We start from the raw sequence: 21,662 nt of genomic DNA, 5'->3' as shown, positions 1-21,662 counted from the left end.
GTGTCAAGATGCAGAGGACCCTGAGGGCTTCCTGGAGGAGGTGGCCTTGAGTTGAGTCAGTAAAGTGAGGTGACAGCAGGAGTGAGCCAGGTGCAGTGTGGTCAGGGTTCCAGGGGGTGGGAGTAGAGCGGGTTGTGAAGGAAGGTGCAGGGACTACCAGGGCTGGGGTGGCTGGCATGTAAAGTGCATGGCAGTGAGAGGCAGGACAGCAGCTCCAGGCTGGGCACCCGAAAGCCAGGAAGAGAAGGCGGCTCCAGTCTCTGGAAGCCCAGCATGCCCGTTCATGGACGCCCCCTGGTGGTGATGTGAAGGAAAGGCGGGCAGTGGTCACAACCACTGGGAGCCCAACACATAAAGACAGAAAGACAGGCAGACAGACAGACAGACACACACGCAGTAGTACTGGAATCCCCTTTTCGCTGTCTTCTCAGATTCTAATAAACTCCCCAGCCCCAGACCTACTGCCGGTAATCCCTGGGGAACCCCCAGTGTGTCAGCCTGGGGGCAGGCCCCTGGAGGGAGTGCCGTGGGTCCCCTCTGACGCCGCTGCATCAGCCCAGTCTCAGGCCAGGGCCTCCACCTGGCTTTCTAAGTGTCCTTCAGCGGACCCCCTGTGCCCACCATACTGGCCCCTCTGAGAGCACTGTCCACTTGGAGACTCCTGAGCCCCAGGATGCTGGCAGAAGCTCCAGGGGATCCTCCACTCCTGGACACAGCAGCTCGACACCCCTTGGGTCCCCACCCATCTTCCCTGGCGGTCCCGGTGGGTCTGTGCTCACAGCCACACAGGGTGGTAGCACAGAAGCTCTCCCACGACCACGGCAGTGCCAGCCACACTCAGAACTTGGGGACAGCCCAGCCTGCTCCTGGCCGGACACGCAGGACTGACGGGGTCCACGTGGATGGACGCGCCCCGGGATGGCACCTAAGTCGAAGGCTGCCGGCTCTCACTCCGCGCCTTCTCCCTCGCCAAACCCGCTCCGCTTGTGAAGTGTGACGGGCGACAGGCCGATATCCTGGCCAGAGTGCTTTTCAGCCCTGCAAGGTCTGGTCACCTGGGTCCCTGCCCTGGGCCTTCCCTGTCCACACTCGCCCTGGGCTGAGCCGGGTGATGGGGAAGCAGGAACTCAGGTCAGGCTCAGAGCCATTTCCCAGGTGGGTGGGGCTGTGAGAGGCGGCTGCACCTGTGGAAGCCCCCAGCCGCAAAAGGTGCAGCAGCTCTGCCATGCTCCCCGGAGCCCAATGGGCCGGAGGAGGGGGGAGGCGGGTGTAGACCGGTGGCTAAAGCCCTCCCCGCCTCGGGGCTCTAGCACCTGAACAGCCCTCAGTCCTGACAACCTGGGGAAGGGGCTGCAGGGTGAGGGACCCGGAATTGACTAAAGATGTTTCCACTACCACTCAGGAGAACAGGGCTCCACATGGAGGTTAGGTATAGTTTCAGAACACGAAGTTTCCTTTCTGCCCTTGAATCTGAGAGCTGAGAGCTCGAACCTGCTACAAGAAAGACTGGGCCTCCTTGGAACACCTTGATTCCTCAGGCTTGATAACAGTTAGTCCCCCTGACACATCCCGCCCAGGTCACCAGCCGGCCCTGCAGAGTGGAAGGTCCCTAGTTAGGTGGGTGGGGTCCAAGGTCTGAGGTTACCTGTCGCTCCCATTCCAGGCGCATTCGAACTTGTCAAAAATGCAGTCGTTCTCATACAGGGAACAGAGCTTGCTCCGAAGGTAATCGTGGACCTGGTGAGAGAAGGGGACGGGGTGAGCTGAGGGGGGCACCCCGACAGTCCTGGCGCCCCTCCACGAGGAGGGTCTCACTGAGCAGGCCTGTGCCCTCCAGGGTCTGGATGGCATTCCCAACTCAGCCCTGCTCATCGGGAAGGGTCCATAGCCTGGCACACGGCCGACCCCTGAGCTGTGGCCAGAGAGGGGACCAAATCCTGGCTTTGCTCCTCCCTGGCTGTGTGACCCTGGACAGTGACCTCACCCTCTCTGAGCCTTGGTTTATTCATCCTTAAAGTGATAAGAGCACTCACCTCATGGGCTGTTCCAGGATCAAATGTAAGTGACTATTTGGTATAGGGTCGTGTCCTCTGAGGACAAGTGGTCACCGTGAGCACATTGGTGACCATCATGGAGAAAAGGGGAAGGAGAATTCACACAGGCCTCTCAAGCGTGATCTCGGCAGACGCCACCTGTCCTGTTTTATAGATGAGGCACTGAAGCTCAGAGGTTAAGTAACTGGCCCAAAGTCACACAGCGTACAAGTGGAAGGCCAGGATCCTCTCCCAGGGTTACCAGACACCACAGGAGAGAGGCTGATGCCCCATGACCTGCGTCCATCTGACTGTAGCCCCATCCCACAAGCTCTATAACCACGGGGCCTCCTGGGTGCCAGCTCTCTTCGGGGACATGGCCCTGCCCTCTGGGTGGCGGAAGGGGCAGGTAAATGGGTAACATGAAGCCTGAACTCCTGGCTCTGCCCCTTTGTGACCCAGGGGAGTCACTTAGCTGCTATGAGCCTCAGGTTTCCCGTCTGAAAAGCGGGTCATGAGATTCCCCCTGCCGGAGAAGCGCATGAGGGTTCAGGGCAACGACCATGGGGCAAAGCACTAGGGAGGTGTTTGCGACCCCGATTAACTATGGAGGGATGGAGAGAAAGAAGTGTCCAACTCGTGCTGGGCAGTGACATTGGCCACAAACCAAGGGTCAAGTGCAGGGAGGGGTGTGGAAGAAAAAGGGGTTTTTTGTCCTTTTCCGTCGGGGAACCTCTTATTCATCTTTAAAAACCCATCTTTAGAGGAGGTCTCCTCCTCTGGCAGCCTCCCTGGATTCCCCCAGGCTGAACTTCTCTCTCTGAGTCCTCAGAGCATCAAGTACACCTGAGGCTCCTGCCCTGACTTAGTGTGTGTTTATATTGACCCCGCAGCCTGGAAGGTTCTTAACACAGGACTTCCTGAGGCCTTGGATGGCATGCCCCTCCCCAGAGAGGGCTCCCTGCCCGCCCTGCCCGCGAAGCTTGCCCCACTGCCCTTCTCTTCCCACTCAACCTGCACTCCTGCTTTATTTTTATTTTGGGGCCCTGCCTCACAGCTTATGGGATCTTAGTTCCCCAGTGAGGGATTGAACTCGGGCCCTCGGCAGTGAAAGTGCTGAGTCCTAACCACTGGACTACCAGGGAATTCCCCGCACTACTGTTTTAAATTCTGTCCATACGCTGACATCACCCAGATGTTTCTCTCCAGCCAGGAACTCTCTCCCCAAAGCCCACACTGGACCGTCCAGACCCCTCGAGGCTGGTGAACCCTGGTCCCTCTACCGTCCCCCATCCTTTCTGGACAAAGGTACAAAGGCCACAGGTGACAGCATGCTTCCACACACGTCTTGTCTCTCATACCCACACTCAGCCTGTCCAGGATCCAAAGCAATCCGGAGCCCAGTCCCTTCTCACCACATCTGTCCTACGTTGCCACCCTGCTCCAAGCACCACCACCCAGCTTATTGCAAACGACTTCTGGCTACTCTCCCTGTGTCTGCCTACACCCCAACCCCCAGCCCTGGTTTATCTTACAGGCAGCAGAGGGATCCCTTTGAAACCAAGCTGAATCACGTCATGCCTCTGCTCAAAACCCTCCGGTGCACACAAGTCCCCCCGGTCACCTCTCTGACCTCAGGCTCTTCTTCTCTCCCATATGTTCACTCTGCTCCAGCTGGCTCCTCACCATTTCTTTTTTTTGGCCATGCCGTGCGGCATGTGGGATCTTAGTTCCCTGACCAGGGATTGAACCAGCGCCACCTGCATTGGAAGTGCAGTCTTAACCACTGGACCTCCAGGGAAGTCTCTCCTCACCATTTCTTGAGCGCACTAACCATGTTCCTGCCTCAGGACCTTTGCACTTGCTCTTCCCTCCTCTGGGAACACCCTCCCTGTAGAGGGCTCCTGCCCTTATTTCCCCTAGGCTTCAGCATCCCTATTTTCTCTGCCTCAGCCCCTGGTTTGTCACTCTTTTGGAAGCTTGTGATTATTTCACCTATTTGCTAGGTTTCTGGTCATCTTCCCTGCTGAAACGGATGCCCCTCTAGGCAGGACTTACTTGCCTTGTTCCCTAACAATTTCCCAGTGGGGTGCACAGGGCCTGGCACATCACAGGACCTCAATACATTTTTTAAAAATAAATGAGTGGGGTTAGAGGCAACTGGAGATGGTGGGGCTGGGCTCCCCAGGTGGGCCACCTGGCTGAAGATACAGCAGGGCCCTCCCCCAGCTGTTTCCCTTTCTCCACTCTGCTTCCTCAAAAGCCCTCAGCGGCTCTCATGTGGTGTGTGTCTGTGGCTAGAGGTCTCCTAGCCCATGGCCACAGCAGGTTCAGGTTCACTGTGTTCCTGTCATCTGGGACCCTTGAGGGTGAGGTCACGGCTCCTCCCTTCTTCTGAGCCCAGGGTCTAGTGGGGCACAAAGCACCAGCCCAGTATGTGTACGACTAAGATGAATAGGGATAAACGGTGCCTGAGGTCATTTCTGGACACAGATTGTTAAGATGCTCGTGTTCACCCCTCCAGGTTGGCACGTTTGTGTGTGCTCGTTGCACTCAACGCAGCCTCACTGATGCACTCGTCCAAACACACGTGCTGTTCTCTCCCGCACACTGAGTGCCTCCTGCCCTCTGGTGGCAGGGTGAGGAAGGGTGTTGACTATGGAGTAAGAAAGACCAATCTAAGGTCGGCTGCTTGCTACTCTACCACCACAGATATGCCATTTAACTCAATTTTCTCCAAATAAAATGGGATAGAGAGAACACTGTCCCCACCGTCCAGGACAGCTGGGAGGCTTAGAAGAGGAAAAGCGTGCCAAGGTCTTATGTCAATGAAGCACATGCTAAGGCTCACTTAACACCCATCCCTACCCTTTTCTCCCTGTCTTCTTCAACCACAGAGGCTGTAAACCTACTAATTTTTCCAGCCTGGTCATGGGCCTGTTCTAGCCAATGAGTTGTAAGAGGTCTTCTCAGGAGTGTTCTGGGAAAATTTTTGTGTTCATAATAAAACATACCACAGATCCAAACAGCACAGCCTTTCACACTTCCTCCTTTCCTGAATGGATGGTCAACATAGTTCCTGGAGTTGTGGCAGCCATTTTGCCACCATGAGGTGTCAAACATGAAGGTAGAAAACCAACACTCAAACAATAGTGAACTAAATCACAGAAGTGGCTACTGGGACACTGGGCAGGTCACAAAGCCACTAAGTATTCTAGGATACTCCAGGCTTCCTGTGAAGGGAGAAAAGCCCCTATCTATTCAGTACTGCAAGTCAGCCAAACACAATTCTGTTTTACACAATTTCTAGCATCTAACAGCTAAAAAAGGTTAGTTATGTTGGTTTTACATAAAGATTACTATTTTAGAATCAATAGGTCAGCTGGGCCAGAAGCCAAGCACCCAGCTTTGGACCTGGTCCTCCAGAGCAGTGATTCTCCCACTTTATTGGGTCCTCACGTGCTTTGGGAATCTGAAGGCTCTGGACCCTCTCCCCACAAAATGCTCACATTGAACACTGCACCTAGCTTCAGGGTCTGGGGGCTTTTGCTGACACCAGGGACACGAAAGACTGAGGGGCCTCAGAGGGCTGGACACAGTCATGTCCCTGGGCAGGCTCTGGGAAGGGCATGCTCTGGGAAGGTGCCGGAACAGTCAGTCCCACAGGCCTGAGCAGGGGTTAAGTCATTCCCGCCCCAGTCTCTGACCCCTCCCATTTCCAAGGGTAGAGGAGGGGCTGACCCCTTCCTGGGAAGTGCAGTGGGAGCTGGAGGCCTGCAGTAAACACAAGTGGCTAACAAAGGGGCCCTTTCACGAATCCGTCATCCCGAGGAAGCTGAGGGACGGGGCAAGGGCACCGGAGCCGCCCCAGACGTCCCTGTGGGTGTGGAGATGCCAGAAGCACACGTGTCCCAGGTCAGGCTCTGAGTACCCCGTCTTCCCCTCTGAGCTCTGTGCCCCTTCCCAGTGGGGGCCCTCCGCCTCCCAGGACACAGCCCTCCCCCAGTCCTTGGCAGGGAAGGAAGACAGGGAAGGGCGCTGTGCAGCTCCCGTTTGGGCCCCGAAGCTGTCACTGCCCAACTGTAAGGCAGCTCCCCATATCCTAAGCTCTCAGTATCCCAGGCTCCCTTCCTGTCAAGTGGGGCTGATATCACCCCATTCACAGGGCCAGTAAGGAATAGAGGAGAAAAATATATGTGGCACTCTGTGTGCACCCAACACTTGGTGACACTATGAGGGTTTGGCTGGGTTTTCTGCGGGGGGTGGGGGGGGTACTGTTTTCCCACTCACATCTGCACAACCAAATCCTACTCATCCTACAAGGTCCAGCACAAATGTCACCTCCTTCAAGAAGCCTCCCAGACTGCCCCAGCTAAAGACATAACTGGCGCAGCCTTAAAACAGTCCCATATTTCCGCCAAATTTTAACATCACATGAATTTTGTTTTCTATTCCTTAATATATATGGATGAATCATAACAGAAAAATAAAATAATAAACGACTTTCCAGGAAGGTGTCCCATGCTTCATCCTGTATGCCTGGCTGTACAAGCCTGCACTGAGGATTTAGAAATGTGCCACGCTCCCATTTCACCACTGTATCACTAGCTAAGGATGTTCCCTGGGAGAGGGCAATGCTTAACCTGCGTTAATGGTAGGACTGCAGACGCCGGCCCCAGGGGAGGGAAGCCATCGTCTGCACCCTCAAACTGAGCCTGGCCTGATGCTCATCTTTGTCCCCTGGACCTTGGACTGCAGACCTAGTCACAGCCCTGCCTCAGGGCAGGAGCCAGCAAGCACATGACACACAGCTTCCCGTGAGGCGGGGCTGAGCAAGTTCTCCTGTCCTTGGCTGAGCTATGTGGGATGAGCTGATTTCTCAAGCCTCAGCGTCTCCACCTGCAAAATGGGCTCATGAAAGCCACCCTATAGCTGGGAAAGCCCCTGAGTGTGAATTCTCAGCACAGGGAAGGCGGCAGCGGGTCTCCCACCCGCAGAGCGGCTGCGAGGTTTTCCAGGCATCAGTGCCCACCTGGTAGGTCTCTATGGGCCGCGCCTCCATGTTCAGGTCCCAGACCTTGACTGTGAGGTAATCGCGGGTGAGCATGTACCGGCCGCTGTGGCTGAACTTCACGTCCGACACAGAGGAAATAATTTCTGAGAAGAAGGAGCGGTTACTGGGGTCCTCGGGCTCTTCAAATACTGCGGAGACAAAAACAACCACCGTCACTGGGCCGCTCCCACCCATGGGTTCCAAACAACAGACGACTCCATTTCCAATCTGGGCTCATGCGGTAGGTCATTTATTCATTCATCAAACTTATAACTAAATACAGGTCAGGCCCAGGCCCAGATGGATCCTCCAAAGAGGGAAGAACCAGCTCTTGGAACAGTGTTTATTGAGCGTTTACTCTAAGCCAGATTCTGTGCTGAGCCTTTCCCGTGTGTTACCTTATCTAACTCCACAATAAAAATATCATGTCGGTACCACTAATATTCCCATTTTATAGCCAAGAAAACTGAGGCATGGATGGCCTCAGAGCTGGAAAAAGTGGTGGAGGAGGGATTTGAACCCAGAGCTGTGCTCAATGTGCTGCTCTCTGCTGCCTCCTGCTGGTGATGCCAAATGCCAGGACTGTGAGGTGTCCGGGCATCCTCGAAGGTGCTGGACCATGTCCTGGACTAGGCTGGGCACCGCCTGTGGTTCTAACTGGCTCTGGGGCCTCTGTTCATGGTGCACTGGGCACACATGGCCGAGCCCCACTCATAGGTATGTTGTGTTTGTCTGCCGTGCGGGTTGTAGCAAAATCAAACCTCGCCACCACGGATGCAGCCTGAGTCCCGTTTGCTGCCTGCCACCCACCTCCTATTATTTTAGACCAGCTGCTCCACACAGGAAGTTGCTTACCTGACCCCTGAAGGCAACAGCCTGCTGCCTTTACCAGAGATCCCAGAGTGGGCGGTGAGCGGCTCCCCCAGCAGCATCCCTTCCTTGCTGTCCCCCATAGCCAGGGCTTCCTGACACAAGGAGGTCCCCATGCAGCAGGACAAGCTCTTCCAAGTTCCATGTCTGTTGCTGGCTGTCCCAGTAGTTTGCCCACCTCACTGGACAATCAGATCCTACAGTGGCCCTGGTGCTGCAGCAGGATGGAAATTAGGGTCCCTGCTGACCACTTAGGACCTGGGCCATGGATGGGCCTGGGGGTCAGGGAAGAGGATGGGTGGTGGGTTGGCAGCCATCTACAGCCAGTCTGGAAGGACTTTTAAACATCTGACAACCTGTCCAGCTGTCCCCATGGGCACCGGCTGAGTGGCTGCCCTGCCTGCTTGTCTCGAGGCTCCAGGCTTAAAACAGGGAAGCAGAGAGCTGATCACATGTCCCCAGAGGCTCACAGGAGTGCCCCTCCTGCTGGCCCCTCTTATGTGGGAAAGTCCCATATCCCACTTCCCAGGTCTGTCCCAGCCCCTCACCCCCAATCTGGGAACCCGTTCTTCTTCTTGTCCAAGGTAGACACTGCTCCTGCCTTTCCCAGAGATACAACTCCTGCCCAGCTCCCCTCTGCAGGGTGGCTGGAAACATTTCATGCCGATCGGATGCTCTCATGGGGTCATGCCTACATGCATTCACTCATCCTCTCAGTTAACCAGTCCATACTGAGCGCCCACCATAGCCAGGCACTGTTTGAGGCCCTGGAATCCTTCAGTGAGCAACACCCCCATTCTCCTGAAGCCCACAATCTCCTCCCAGAGTCAGACAGTAAAACTCAGTGACATGCGATACCGTTGGGCCATGGTGGAAGAAAGATAAAGTAAGTGAGGAGACAGAGAGACATGGGGGCTGGTGATTTGGATAGACAGGGCCTCTATGGGAGAGCACATCTGAGCAGAGACGTGAATGAAGTGAGATACCAGGGAGTAGAACTCCAGGCAGAAGTCATAGCATGTGCAAAGGCCCTGAGACAGGGATGAGCTGAAGGCCACATAGGCTGAGAAAGGCGAGAGCGAGGGGCTGTAAGCCATGGGAAGGGCGTCATCCTGTAGGCAATAGGGAGCCACAGAAGGGCTCGGAGAACGGAAGGGCACGGCAAGATTTGGTTTTCTCCAGGATTCCCCTCCCTGCAGCGGGGAGAAGACCTCCTTGTGGGTCACCTTTCGCCTCTAAAACCTCTGCATTCTGATTGGTCATCTCACATAATCGTGTTTTGTGCCCTGGTACACTGACACCTTTATTTTTGCAGGAATAAACATTCGTAAGTTTTCTTTGTTAAGCCAAAAAATGTAAATCAATGCCATTTCCCTCTTCTCTCAGACGCCGGAATAAAGACAAATGCAATCCTTGATTTCTTACTTAAACTAAAGCACTGAGATTCTGCATTGTCTTTAAATGAACAGGGGTAGAGACCTAATACTTGGGAGAAATGGGGCAGAGGGTTTGAAAGAAGATGCACCTCAAACTCTCTTCAGGGATCTGGGTAGCCCCCAGCACTTCCCCTGGTATGTGGCAGGAACTCTCTCTCGACTGAATTAGCATCTCTGCTGCTAGGCGTCAGACAGAAGGTAAGATATAAAAGCATAAAGCGGGGTCTGTCTCTTGCACTCCGACTTTGTACCCCTCGCCTGCCTCGGTGGATTCCTCCAGCCTCCACCCAAACCACTAGGGCTGGTCCAGCTCCGTCTGCCCTGCACCCTGCAGGGCTCCTGGCATGCTTTGTGGGGTTTCGGTAGGCAGATGGGGACCCAAATCACAGAGGAGCATCTGCACCGCATGTCACAGAGCCAGGGGCTGCGTCTTCTGCTAGCTTTAAGGAGCAGGAAACCACAAAGGTCAAGGGCTGAGAGGATGACCTAATCCGTAGTGGAAAACAGAAGCACCAAACGGCCCACTGCAGTCTCAGTTCTGGCTGTGCTTGGGCACTTCTGATGGTTTCTTTAAGCACAAAAGCACCAGAACTGAAAAAGATTAGCGGGAAGGATATTGACAAGCCTGAAAAAAGTTACACCTAGAAGTTCTTCCTTTTCTTGTCAAATATTTCTATGAAATTTTCGATACAAGTATTTTTTGTCAAAAGACTGCAGGATCTTCCGTATCAATCCCTCCTCCTCCCCCCAGACACAACCTGCACGTCCCCAGGCCATTAATAAGAGATAAGAGGGTCTCCCTTCTAATTGACGGAATCACTAAGGACATCTCACAGTAATTATTGCTGCCAAGAGTTCAAAGAACTGCATCCCAGAGCCCCTGTCACTCGTGGTGGGCTCTATCCCACCTCTCTCGCCTACCCTAATTATTTTGTAGTTGGAGGGCTCCGAAACAGCAGAAATCTCTGTCCGATCTTTTTTTAAAAAAAATAACTTTGCATAATTAAGGCTCTCGTGGCCCTAGCTGGTTCCCTGACAATGGCATCCTCCTCTCTGGGTGTCTCCGCTGTCACACACGGGGGAAGGGTGAGGAGCCCCCTTCCCGCCACCCTCTCCTAAGTGAAGTGAAGGGACCCTGGGGAGGTTCTGAATCACCCGTGATCCAAGGAAACAGAAGTGAAGCCTGAGGTGCGGGCCAGCCTTCCTCTCCAGCCTTGCACACAACTCTGATGTGTCCCTCTTCTGCTTAAAGCCCTCCATGGTTCCCAGTGCCCGCAGGATCAAGGTTCAAGATCCCACATGTAGCGGCCAAGCTCCTTCCTAACTGGGCCCCAACCGGCCCTGCTGCTCCAGCTTCACATACCCAAATTCCCAGGGCCTCGAACAGGGTGAGGCAAGCAAGACCCCTAGGGCACCACACGGAACAAGTCACTCTGGGGTCGCCTTAAATGAATGCCTCCTTCAATGTTGTGACTTAGGCATCTCGCTCGCTTTATCCTAACCCTTGCCCGGCCATATACCAGGCAGCAGGGCAGAGCCAAGCTCTGGGTGACCTCAGGCAAACCCCTTAACCTCTCTGAGCCCAAGTTTCCTCACCTGGAGGACAAGCATGGTTAGACCTCCAGAGGTAACACCTAGAAGCACCTGGCCCAGTGACGGACTTGAGTAGCTGTTCAATAAAACTGCCTAACTGTTTTTATAGTTATTTTTCACATTGTTTTCTCTCCCTGAAATTTCCTTTCCCATTTTTAGCCTCTGTCTTTCTCACCAACTCCTGTACATCCTTCAGAACCCCAACTCAAACATCCTGTTCTCTGTGCAGCTTGTCCAGATGTTCTCCAAAGAAATGAAATGCTCACCCTTGCTGCCCTCACAGCCCCGGGGTGCCCTCTTGTACGGCATCAGTGAGGATGCCTGGTCACCTCATGGGGCTGTGAGCTCTTGGGGCAGGGGGTTCTGCCTTTGTCATCGGTCATCCCGGCATCCCTGCCCAGCCTGGAGCCAGGCTCAGAGCCCAGCCTTGCTCACAGAGTGGACAGAACCTTCTGGTGCTGCCTGCCCATGTGGCCTCTTCTCCGTGCCTTTCCTGACATATTTCTTTCCCCACCTGGTATGATGCCACTTACATATCTAGGCACAGCAGTGAAACCTGTGTCTGCTAGAAGTGGCCTCCGGGAGCCCGTGGCTTTTGCTCTGTGTCCCTCTCAGTGGCACCAGCTATGTGCCACTCCTCATTGTCAGCACGTGGGTGGCCTTCTCTGGGCATGGGTTGGGAAGTGGGGGGTAAACTGAGCAGGCAGAATTGATCAGATGGGGCTGGGATGAAGGGAGGTTCAGGGCTGATGGAAGAACTGCCCTGGCTTGAGCCACACACTCAGGGACAATGGCGCAGGGCAGTGAAACCCTGGAGAGAAACATGGACATACGGAAGTGGGGCTGCAGTCTGCGGAGGTGGAGAGCACAGGAGGAGACGGGCCTGAAGGAGCAGACGGGTCCTGCCCAGTCCTTCCTCCTGGCTGCCCTGGCAACGGGTCCCTCCTCTGCTCTGATATCATACGAGAACCTCCACTTGAATGACGAGCACACATATCCAGCCTAGTCCCACCTTCCCACCTTGGGCTCCAGGAGGAGCTGCGGTAGGGAGGTGGTCCCTGCAGCAGAGGGAGAAGCAGTGGGGTTGTGGATCACAGGGTACCTGTCGCTCCCGCACGATGCCACTGTTGGAGGAGATGCCTCCTGCGAGGTCACCTTCCCGCCCCTGCCATCCTGCCACCGGGAAGGCTGAGGCCGTGCAGCCGGGCCAGGACAGGCAGTCACTCTAAGGCGGTGGGCACAATGAACTCTCTGCTTATAACTGTCCCCTGCTCAGCACCGTGTGATGGACCCCGTTGAACAAAATAACGTCTACCCCAACTGTGGTCCCCCGCTGTCCCTTCACCCCACTGCAGCCAAGCCCCTCTCGTGGCACGTCCCTCACCCCCTTCCCTCTGCCGCCTCTCGTCCCAGGCTCACTTTTTTCATTCTTCAAGGTGCAGAGATGCCTCCTCCGACCACCTTAATTTAAAGCTGACCACATCAGAGCAGCCGCACAGCCTTCAGAGACTTGCCCGCTGTCACGCTCCCATTTACTTACCAGTCTGCTTGCTCCATGAAGCCGGGCGCCCTCTCTCCGCACAAAGCCTGCGGCCACCCCTCACCCTCTCTCACTCTCCATTCTCCATTCAGTCCGTGGGCAAAGCCGACCTTCCGTGCGGATGCACGACCCGACCCCCTCCACTCACCGCATCCAGTCCGCTCGGGTGTCAGCATCCTTCATCTGGGTTACTGGGCTAATCTCCCAGCTGGCCCCCCACTTCCGCCCTCCTCTCAGCAGCCAGGGGGCTCCTATTAAAACACAGCCAGGCAAAGCCCCCTGTGGCTCCTGTCCTTTCAGAGTAAACCCAGAGCCCCCGCCATGGTCTGTAAAGTCCTCTGCATGTGGACCGTCTGCTCTCCACACGTGGAGCCTCCTCTCTCCGTGCGCCTCTAACCTCACCCCCACCTCCCCCGACTCTGCTCCTGCCACACGGGCCTCAGGATCCGGCTACAAGGCCCTGGCTCTGCCCCCAGATATCTGGAGCCTCTCCAACAGAGGGGGGCTAGGTCTGGTCTTTCTATCCCAGATCCATTACCAGGGATGAGTCCTGGGAGTCTACCCCACCCAGACCCTTTAAATGAAACTGGTTCATCCACAGTTTCCATAAGAGTTCTTTGTTCTCAAGGCTTCTGTGAAGATTTAAGTGAGAAAGAACACAGGCTGATAGGCATGAGACTACTGGAGCCTCTATCCTGGTTCCACCTAGCTGTGTGACCTTAGGGAAATGTCTTAACCTCTCTGTGCCTCTGTATGATAAACGATCATGGCCCCCAAAGACGCCGCATCCTCATCCCTGGAACCTGTACATGCTACCTCACATGATAAGACTTTGCAGATGTTAAGTTAAGGGTCTCGAGCTGCAGAGATTATCCTGGATTCTCCAGGTGGGCCCTCTGTAATCATAAGAGAGAAGGAGGAAGGTCAAAGGCAGAAGAAGAGATGGCATGATGGAAGCAGGGGTTGGAGTGATGCATTTTGAAGATGGAAAAGGATCGTGGGTGACCTCTAGAAGCTGGAAAAGACAAGGAAACGGATTCTCCCCCGAAGCCTCCAGAAGGAATGCAGGCCTGGCGACACCTAAATTTTAGACCTCTGCGCTCTAGAACTGTAAAAGAATATATCTGTGTTGTTTTCAGCCACTGTTTGTTACAGCAGCCAGAAGAAACCAATACACTCGGTTTCCTCATCTATAAAATGAATAATCGAGTACCTCCATCATAGGGTAGCTCTCAGAACTTAATGAGATGTAAACTTTGAGCAGCACCTGGTGTGTAGCAAGCCCTTGACCAATGTTAACTGCGGTTCCTGCTTCAACCAGCATCGGGCTGTCACAGAGTAGGGGTTCCACCAGGGGGAGCAATTGTCATTACCACCTATTCTAGGGAATCTTCGTGCTTCGGCACAGCCCTTCCTTTTGGCAGACTCTGTGCTGTGAAAAGCAGAAATAACTGTCTATTTTGAGGATTCAAGCACAGTCGTTTCCATGGTTACCCTGTCATAATGACTAGCAGACAAAAGACCCAGATTTCTACTGCTTTGGAGAAAGACAGCAAGCTGTGGGCTGGGTAGCAGCAGCCCGTGCTTCCTGGCTCTGCCCTTGACGGGGAGGAGCCTGGGGAAGCCACTGCATTTCTCTGACCTCGGTTTCCTCATCTGCCCAACGGCAGAAGTCAACACGTGATCCACTTGTGATCCGGGACACCCTTCCTTCAGAGAACAGAAAATCACGGTCTTATCTGTTGAGAAAATGATGCTGTGACCATTCATCTCTGGGGGTGTCTCTATCAGCCATCCCCTGAGTTCTGAGTAGTAACTAAGTAAATATATAGAAGTGAGATGCAAAGAATGGGTCCTAACCTCCAAGTCTCCTTATAAAGAGACCTGGCTCCAATAACAACCGTTTGTTCTGATTAAAAATAACTACCTAATTGGCAATCATCTGCTTGCCAGACGAGGGCTAAGAACAAACACGATCTGGAGAAAGCAGACAGCAGGGCAGATATCTCCTCTACTCACAACTTATGGCAAATTAAATGAGGGAAGGAAAACAGAAGCTGCAATGTATTGTACAAAGACTGATGAACAATCCTGTCACTGGCATTAATGAGAAAGTGCAAAGTATTGAGTTTGATAATGAAAAGAAAATTCTAGAAAAATTTAAAATACATTTTTGATGCAAATTAACTCTCATAGAAAACCTATAAAAACCAATAATCAAAAAAGATTTACACTTGAGTTTTACTAAGACTTCAAGGAGCTGATATATTATACTAAATATTCTAGGGAAAAAAGAGAAATCAGCCAGCTCATTTTACAAGAGAACAATCTTCTTAATAAAACTGGGCAAAGAGTGTAGGCAAAGAAAATTAAAGGCCAACTTCATCTATGAACATTTATGCCAAAAGCATAATTTTTGCATTTATGCAAAAATTTCCTGCCCTCAGTGTCACCAGCCACTGAAAAAGCCCCTGGTAGTCAAAAGGCGCGATGTCCCTCCCTTCATACCTTGGCCGTGCCAAAGCCTTCTGGAACTTCTCGAGAGGCAGACTCCTCCGTGGCCCGATACTTAATTAATACTCATCACAGCCCCAGGAGAGGGGACGAGAAATTCAATGGAGTTGAGTCATCAAAATAAAGTTACAGCTCTTGCACTTGACTTTGTGGGCTGATTCACATGCAGCTCCACACCACCGGGCGTATGACGAGGACGTGCCTGGAATCTATGCTTGTGTGCCTGGGCTGGGGAAATGTATGAGTGGTGGCCGCCCTGGTGGGTGGCTGCTTGTTCAGACCCCAGGGAACCAGCTAACACAGTTACAGAAGCCGAGAGGGGCTCTGACTCTCACATCCAGCCCACGAAGAATGTCATTCAAGCAGCGTGGGCGGACACAAAACCATCTCTATTCTCCCTAAATTCCATCCTTCCTGCACACACACTCAGGGACAATTTCTGGAAGTATTTCTTCCCATGCTTTTCTGTTTCCATTCTTTCAGTGAAGTAGCCATTGCCTTGCTTTTCTCCCCCATGGAATCTTTAAACATCATTCCCTCATGTCATTAAAAACCTCCTAAGTCAGTATTTTAAATATTCCATTATACAGACATCATCATCTGGCCACACTGGTGCCTTCCCATCTTGGAGCCTTGCCCCCTGCAGTGTCCCCCTTCTAGAAGATTCTTCCCCCAGAGATCTGCATGGCGCACTTCTTCAGCACCTCAGAGAGGCTGCTCCACTGTAAGCTCCTCAGTCAGTGGCACTGACATGACCCTCCCTATACTCTGCTTTTTTGGCAGCTGTTTACACCACTCACCACTCTGGACATCACATCACCTAGTTAGGAGTTTATTGTCTGTCCATTGGTTCCTGCTGCACCCCTGTGTCAAGAATAGTGCCTGGAGCATGGCAGGTACAGACAGCCTGCCTGGATGGCTGTGTGTGCCCTGCTGGCCCTCGCTCCACCCAGAGAGGGAGATCTGCCCTCGCCACCCTGAGTGCTGACACCTCAGCCCTCAGGAGAAGGCTCGGCGCACAGAGAGGGGCTGTTCCCAGGGCTCCGCTGGAGGAGTCCTGGGGCTCGTGGACGGGGGACTGCAGCTCCAACAAGTGCAGACCCAGACATGCCCCGCCGGGCATGCGCACTTACGTTTGGAGTGCTTGTCGCACAGGGCGGCCGCACGCATGTCGCAGAGGCGCAGGGAGCCCTTGCTGCTGCTGTAGACGAAGAGGTTACAGTGGTGCGGGTGGAACTCGGACGCGGTGATCACCTCCGTCAGGTCCTCCATGTTGGCCGGCTTGATGTCCACGATGTCTGGGTGGCCGAGTCAAGGAAGGGGCGGTGAAGGAAGGGCGCCCTCGTGGCTCTGCCTTTCCCAGCTCGGAGACCCTCGGGTTTCCCGACGCCTCTCGTCGGCACACCCACCTACCCCGCATCTGAGCTGGCTCCGTTCCTGAGACTCCTGGACAAACACCCCGCCACGCATTCCCCAAGCTGCAGACCTGACTGTCGTCGAACAACTGCTGGTTGTCCCTTCTGGATGCCTGCCCACTGTTCCCATAAGGCAGGACTGCCGCCTCCTCCCTGACCTGTGCCCTCTCTCCAGCCAGTGCCCATCCGCCGCCCGGCCCCACGCAGGGCAACCCTTGAGGCTTCTCCCCTCTGCCCCTCCTCTTTCAGTTGCCAAGCAGGAGGCCAGGAGCATTTGTTGAGTGCCTACTACATGCTGGGCTGTGGACACACTAGGTGAACAACTGCAGTTCTCCCCGTCACTCTGTGAATCGTGTCTGAGCTGAGAGGACAGGTATCGGTTGGCTCCCCTCCGCCCCCGCCCCGCCCTCCCCCTTCTCCCCTCCCCCCTCCCCCCAACCCCCACCCGCACCCACTCCCTTCCGCCCACAGCATCAAGACTCTGCTTCGGGGAAAAGGTTCTCTGCTTTTCTGGGTTTTCAGCTCTAATCCGTGCCTTCCATTCCCACTCACAGTCACCACGAGGGATAAGCATCTGGTGTCAGATGTGCCAGGGGAGGGGCTCCAGACTTGGAATACTGGGAACGCTGGGATGCAGCTCTGTCATCTCTGCGGGCTGGGTGGTGTGGAGAGGAAGGGACTGTATCTGCTGCCCTGACAAGGGGAAACCCGGAGCCTGGGGCAGGGGCAGACCGCCCCGAAGACAGAGTGGATGGAGAGAAAGATCTGTCAGTACCTTTAGAATCCTGGGTGAGGATTCACCTGAAAACGGTAACCCCTGGACGGTTAAATATAGGACCCAGTAAGTCCATTTTCTGTTTAGCGTCAAGAATTTTGTTGCTTGGAAAGGAAGTATCTCTGACTGAAATGCTGGAGCCCAGAGAGGGTAAACAACTTGTCCAGGGTGACTCAGCAGTAAGTGGTGAGGCTGGATTCCTGTCCATTCGCTGTTGCCTACAACAGCAAATCATAACCTCTTGCTGTACCATCCAAGGCCTGGCATGCCCTGGCCTCTCTCTACCTTTCTGGCTTCAGATCCTACTAGTCGCTCTGCCCTAAAGGCACTTTCCTCTCGAACAGCGACACCTTCGGTCTCTGGTCTCCCCAGCCCCATGGGGCTCTGCACAGCCTGTTCCCTCTTATGGAAATGCCCCCTCCTCCCTCTTCTTTTCATGTGAGCTCTGGATTCAGAGAATGCCAGCTCTGCCACCTCCTGGCTGTGTGATCCTGGGTGAGTCCCCCCACCATCCAACCAGCTCCCCATGCCTCAGTTTCCTCATCTGTAAAATGGGCTAACAGTTCTACCCTCATAGGTTTGCTGTGAAGATGAGAAGAGGCAAAGCCCTTGGCAACTGCCTAACACATCACAGAGCTCAACGAATGTCAGTTGCTCTTATTATTATTTTTTTTTTTTGCGGTACGCGGGCCTCTCACTGCTGTGGCCTCTCCCGTTGCGGAGCACAGGCTCCAGATGCACAGGCTCAGCGGCCATGGCTCACGGGCCCAGCCGCTCCGCGGCATGTGGGATCCTCCTGGACTGGGGCACGAACCTGTGTCCCCTGCATCGGCAGGCGGACTCTCAACCACTGCGCCACCAGGGAAGCCCTATTTTTTATTATCTGGAAAATACTGATTGAAACTCTGACATTCATCTGCTGTCAGCACCCCCTCCTCCACCTGCCCCAGGCTGCTTCCTCTCTCAGTAAGAAAGAGGCATTTTCTGACTTCTATAAACAGTAGAATTTATAAAACATCAGAAAAGATGGTTGAATCTGTGCAATCAGAGGAGGCTCTCTGTGCAGATGCTCAAATCTTGCTTGCTAGAAGCACACCATTAACCAGAAACTTAGAATCACATCAAAATAGAAAGAGAGGGGAAAAAGGAGCTATGTCGTCAGTGCCTGAATTGGTTTCCCAGGACACTGTGGTTTTCTGGTACGATAAGAAGCAGAGATTAAATCATGAAAAAGTGAGACTAAAGGTTGAGAGAGAAAAAGAGCCAAGACTTCTGGAATGTGAATTCCATCCACATCAACCTGCAGCCCCGTCCTTCTCAGCCTGAGCCCCCGCTGATGACTTCCCATGGGCTCTGCCTGCTGAGAACGGCTTCAATTTCCTCCTGAACTTCAAATGGTGTCTGGAGAAAAAGTGCCGTCGTTTAAGAAATGCGCACGAGTACAGCACCTGTCCGATGTTCTGCAAACGGGGACTGAGGTTCTCCCACAGGAGCTGGGACACAAAAGCCAAAGAGGGCCTGGGAGAAACAGAAGTGCCGGGCCTTAGGGCACGCAGGTCAGGTTTGAGTCCCGGTTGTGTCGCTTGTCAGGGGACGTGGGTTTTTACCGTGTTTCCCAGGGTTATACCCTCCGCAGGGAGTGAAGATGCCTCGCCTTGTAGGTGGTTCCCTCAGCATCCCAGGGAGACCCGTCACCCGGCCTGAGGGGGCTCGGGCCGTTGTGACTTGTTGCTTTTGCCAGTGAATGGAGGGCAGAAGTGACAAGTGATGCGTGTCACTTCCAGGCTGAAGCTCTGAGAGCCAGCACGTGCTGTGCCGTGAGCCGCAGGGCCCATCAGCTGGCTCTTGTCACCTCTGAGACTTTCTGATTATTACTCCAGGATCACCTAACCCTCCTGACTGCGTCAGCGTCCAAACTCTTTCCTTCCCGGCCTCAAGATGTTCTGGAATCCAGCCCAACAGAGAAGGGATCAGAGGATGATGTCTGAACTCTGGCTCGTGGAGACCGAAACGGGGGTTTATGAACCATCTTTCTAACCTGGGAGGCTGTGGATGCCAGTGGCCAGAGAGAGGGCAGTGTGGTGGCGTGAAGCCTCCTCTCTCAGGCCCCCAGACGCTGGTCCCAGGCTCACATAGGGGCCAAAGCCAAGCAAATGGGTGTTGCCTGATTACAGTGCACGTGCTTCCTGCTGCCTGTTTCTTGTGACCCACAGCTCTCCAACCGCCCCGACCGCCTCACAACAACCATGTTCAGCTTTGGCCTGCCTTCTGCAGACACTTGCTAGAACTCTGAACGAGGCCATGATGGCTAAGTCTGCGGGGTTCAGTCACGTCTGCAGGCTCTACAGCTAACATGCCTGAACCAGGGCTACACCGAGCCGGCCAAGGGGGGAACCCACGTGGACCGGGGACCCTGTGCATAGGCTGAGGAGACAGAGTCTCCAATGCCTGGGTCCCATCAACAGCCGTGGACCACGGCTCTTACAGCCTACGCATCACTCGGGGAATCTCTCTTGCTGTTTCAAACAGAGGACTGGATACAGAGGGTGCTGGGGAAAGATGATGTGAAGCACAGAGCTTCCTTTCCACCTGATGCTGGGGGAGGAAGACAAAAGCACAGTCATGGCCAATGTGTGCCTCTGAATCCCAGGGCCCACAGCCTGACCCAGCACCTCCAGGACAGCACAGCGTCCTTCAGGGCGTGGCCATCCAACCAGGTCCACCATCACCCAGTCCCGGGACGGCTTCTCCAAGACCTCTGGCTCCGCTCGTCACAGGACGAGGATCTCCCTGTGGGTGCCCAGCTCCTCACTGGCCATCGGGTGTGTGAGAGCCAAATTATCGAGAGGGGCTGTCCCTACTGAATCCCCATGGCCACATCACAGAGCAGGGGCCTGGAGACGGACTCCTGACCGGCGAAGTAGGTGCGGAGAAGCCTCCAGAGCACGGTAATTACGTCCCAAACAGACACCACAAACACTCCTCCGGGACTCCCACCTGAGTGGCCACATGCCTGTGGACTTTGAGACGCTTGACCATACACAGTGGCCTGGACTTTGGCAGGACCAGTGCTGGGGGGGCCTTGGGCCAGGGTCTGGTTTTACCTCTCTCTGGAATGTCCAGTTCCACATGCAGAAGTCACTTCCATCTGTAAGTCTCGGTTTCCCCTATCTGCAAAATCAGGGGTTGAGTATGACCCTGGAGCACGCTTTCGTTTCGAGCATTAACCCACAGGTGGCTTCCCCCATGCCCACTTCAGAAGCAGCTGCATGAATCCCACGTGTAGCCAGGGCTTTTTTCATGGCAGGACTGACCTCTCTTGGGAAGGGGTCCCCCGCCCCCTGGCAAAGCTGGATGAATTATTCATGTTCTATTTTTCCATCTAGTTGTACTCCAAGTGTCTGATGGCTTTTGCTTAACTTTCAATCACACTTTGGCAGCTAAGAATGATTTTCCCTCCTAGGAAAGTTTGTCAGACACAGGTAGGCGGAGAGGGGAGCAGGTCACGCGCAGAGGATGAAGGGAGAAGGTAGACAAGCTCCGGTCCACACCCCTTGGCTGGGCGCAATGTATTTTCCTCCAGTGCAGTGTGTTGAATGGTGCCTCCCCCCTGCCCCCCCAACCCAAATACATGTCCACATCCTAACCCCCAGAGACTGTGAATGTGACTGTATTTGGAAAAAGGGTCTTTGTAGATATGATCAAGTTGAGATCTCAAGATGGGGTCTTCCTAGATTACCTGGGTAGGCCCTAAATCTGATTACAAGTGTTTTTATAAGAGACACGGAAGGAGAAACAGAGACACCCAGAGGAGAAGGCCATGTGGCATCTGACGCAGAGGCTGGGGTGATGCCTTGGGCTGCAGGAGCTAGGAGAGGCAAGGAAGGATCCTCCCCAGGAGGCTTCAGAGGAACACAGCCCTGATAACACCTTAACTGCAAACTTCAGGCCTCTGGAACGGTGAGACGATAGATTTCTGGTGTTTTAAGCTGCCCAGTTTGTGGGAAGTTATGGCATCCATTGGGAACTCAGACACCCAGTCTGCTTCCTGAAAGCTGGGGAAAAGACACGGGTGCAATGCTAGTTATCACGGACAGCTTCCTCTACCTCCATTCCAGACCTCTTCTTTCCCTGCTTTAGCAGCCCAGCCCTGAAACGCAGAGCCAGGAATCAGGGCAGCTTCTGGATCCCTCCCTCTCCCTCCATCACATCCAACCTGCCTCCGTGGCCTGTGCTCGTCCACCTGGAGATCCCTCTGCTCTGGCCCTCAGCCCAGGCTGCCTAAGCCTCAGTGGGGCTCCCCACCTCTGGTTAGCCCCCCAGTCTCAGCTAGAGTGAACTCCCTAAAATGGGGGTTGGGTTCCCCTACTCCCCACCCACAAGAGAAGGCCTTCTGTTCAGGCTGCAAATACTGGCTGACCTATCATCTGTTT

At 54.2% G+C, this 21,662-nt stretch overlaps 1 protein-coding gene across 1 annotated transcript in view; it reads right to left on the bottom strand.

Annotated features, from left to right (window-relative positions):
* The window catches only part of PPP2R2C (protein phosphatase 2 regulatory subunit Bgamma), a gene marked incomplete at both ends in the record, with an annotated part of 129,701 nt that overhangs the window by 4,069 nt on the left and 103,970 nt on the right, over positions 1 to 21,662 (bottom strand). Inside the window, 3 exons of the mRNA XM_082837649.1 lie at positions 1,646 to 1,737; positions 7,066 to 7,235; positions 16,173 to 16,337. Of these exons, the coding sequence (XP_082693775.1) occupies positions 1,646 to 1,737; positions 7,066 to 7,235; positions 16,173 to 16,337 (427 nt within the window). The remainder of the gene's footprint in view (positions 1 to 1,645; positions 1,738 to 7,065; positions 7,236 to 16,172; positions 16,338 to 21,662) is intronic.

Source organism: Leucopleurus acutus (genome assembly GCF_964270905.1).
Source record: "Leucopleurus acutus genome assembly, chromosome: 4".
In the NCBI taxonomy this organism is placed as follows: Eukaryota; Metazoa; Chordata; class Mammalia; order Artiodactyla; family Delphinidae; genus Leucopleurus; species Leucopleurus acutus.
This window is presented reverse-complemented; position numbering and strand designations above follow the sequence as displayed.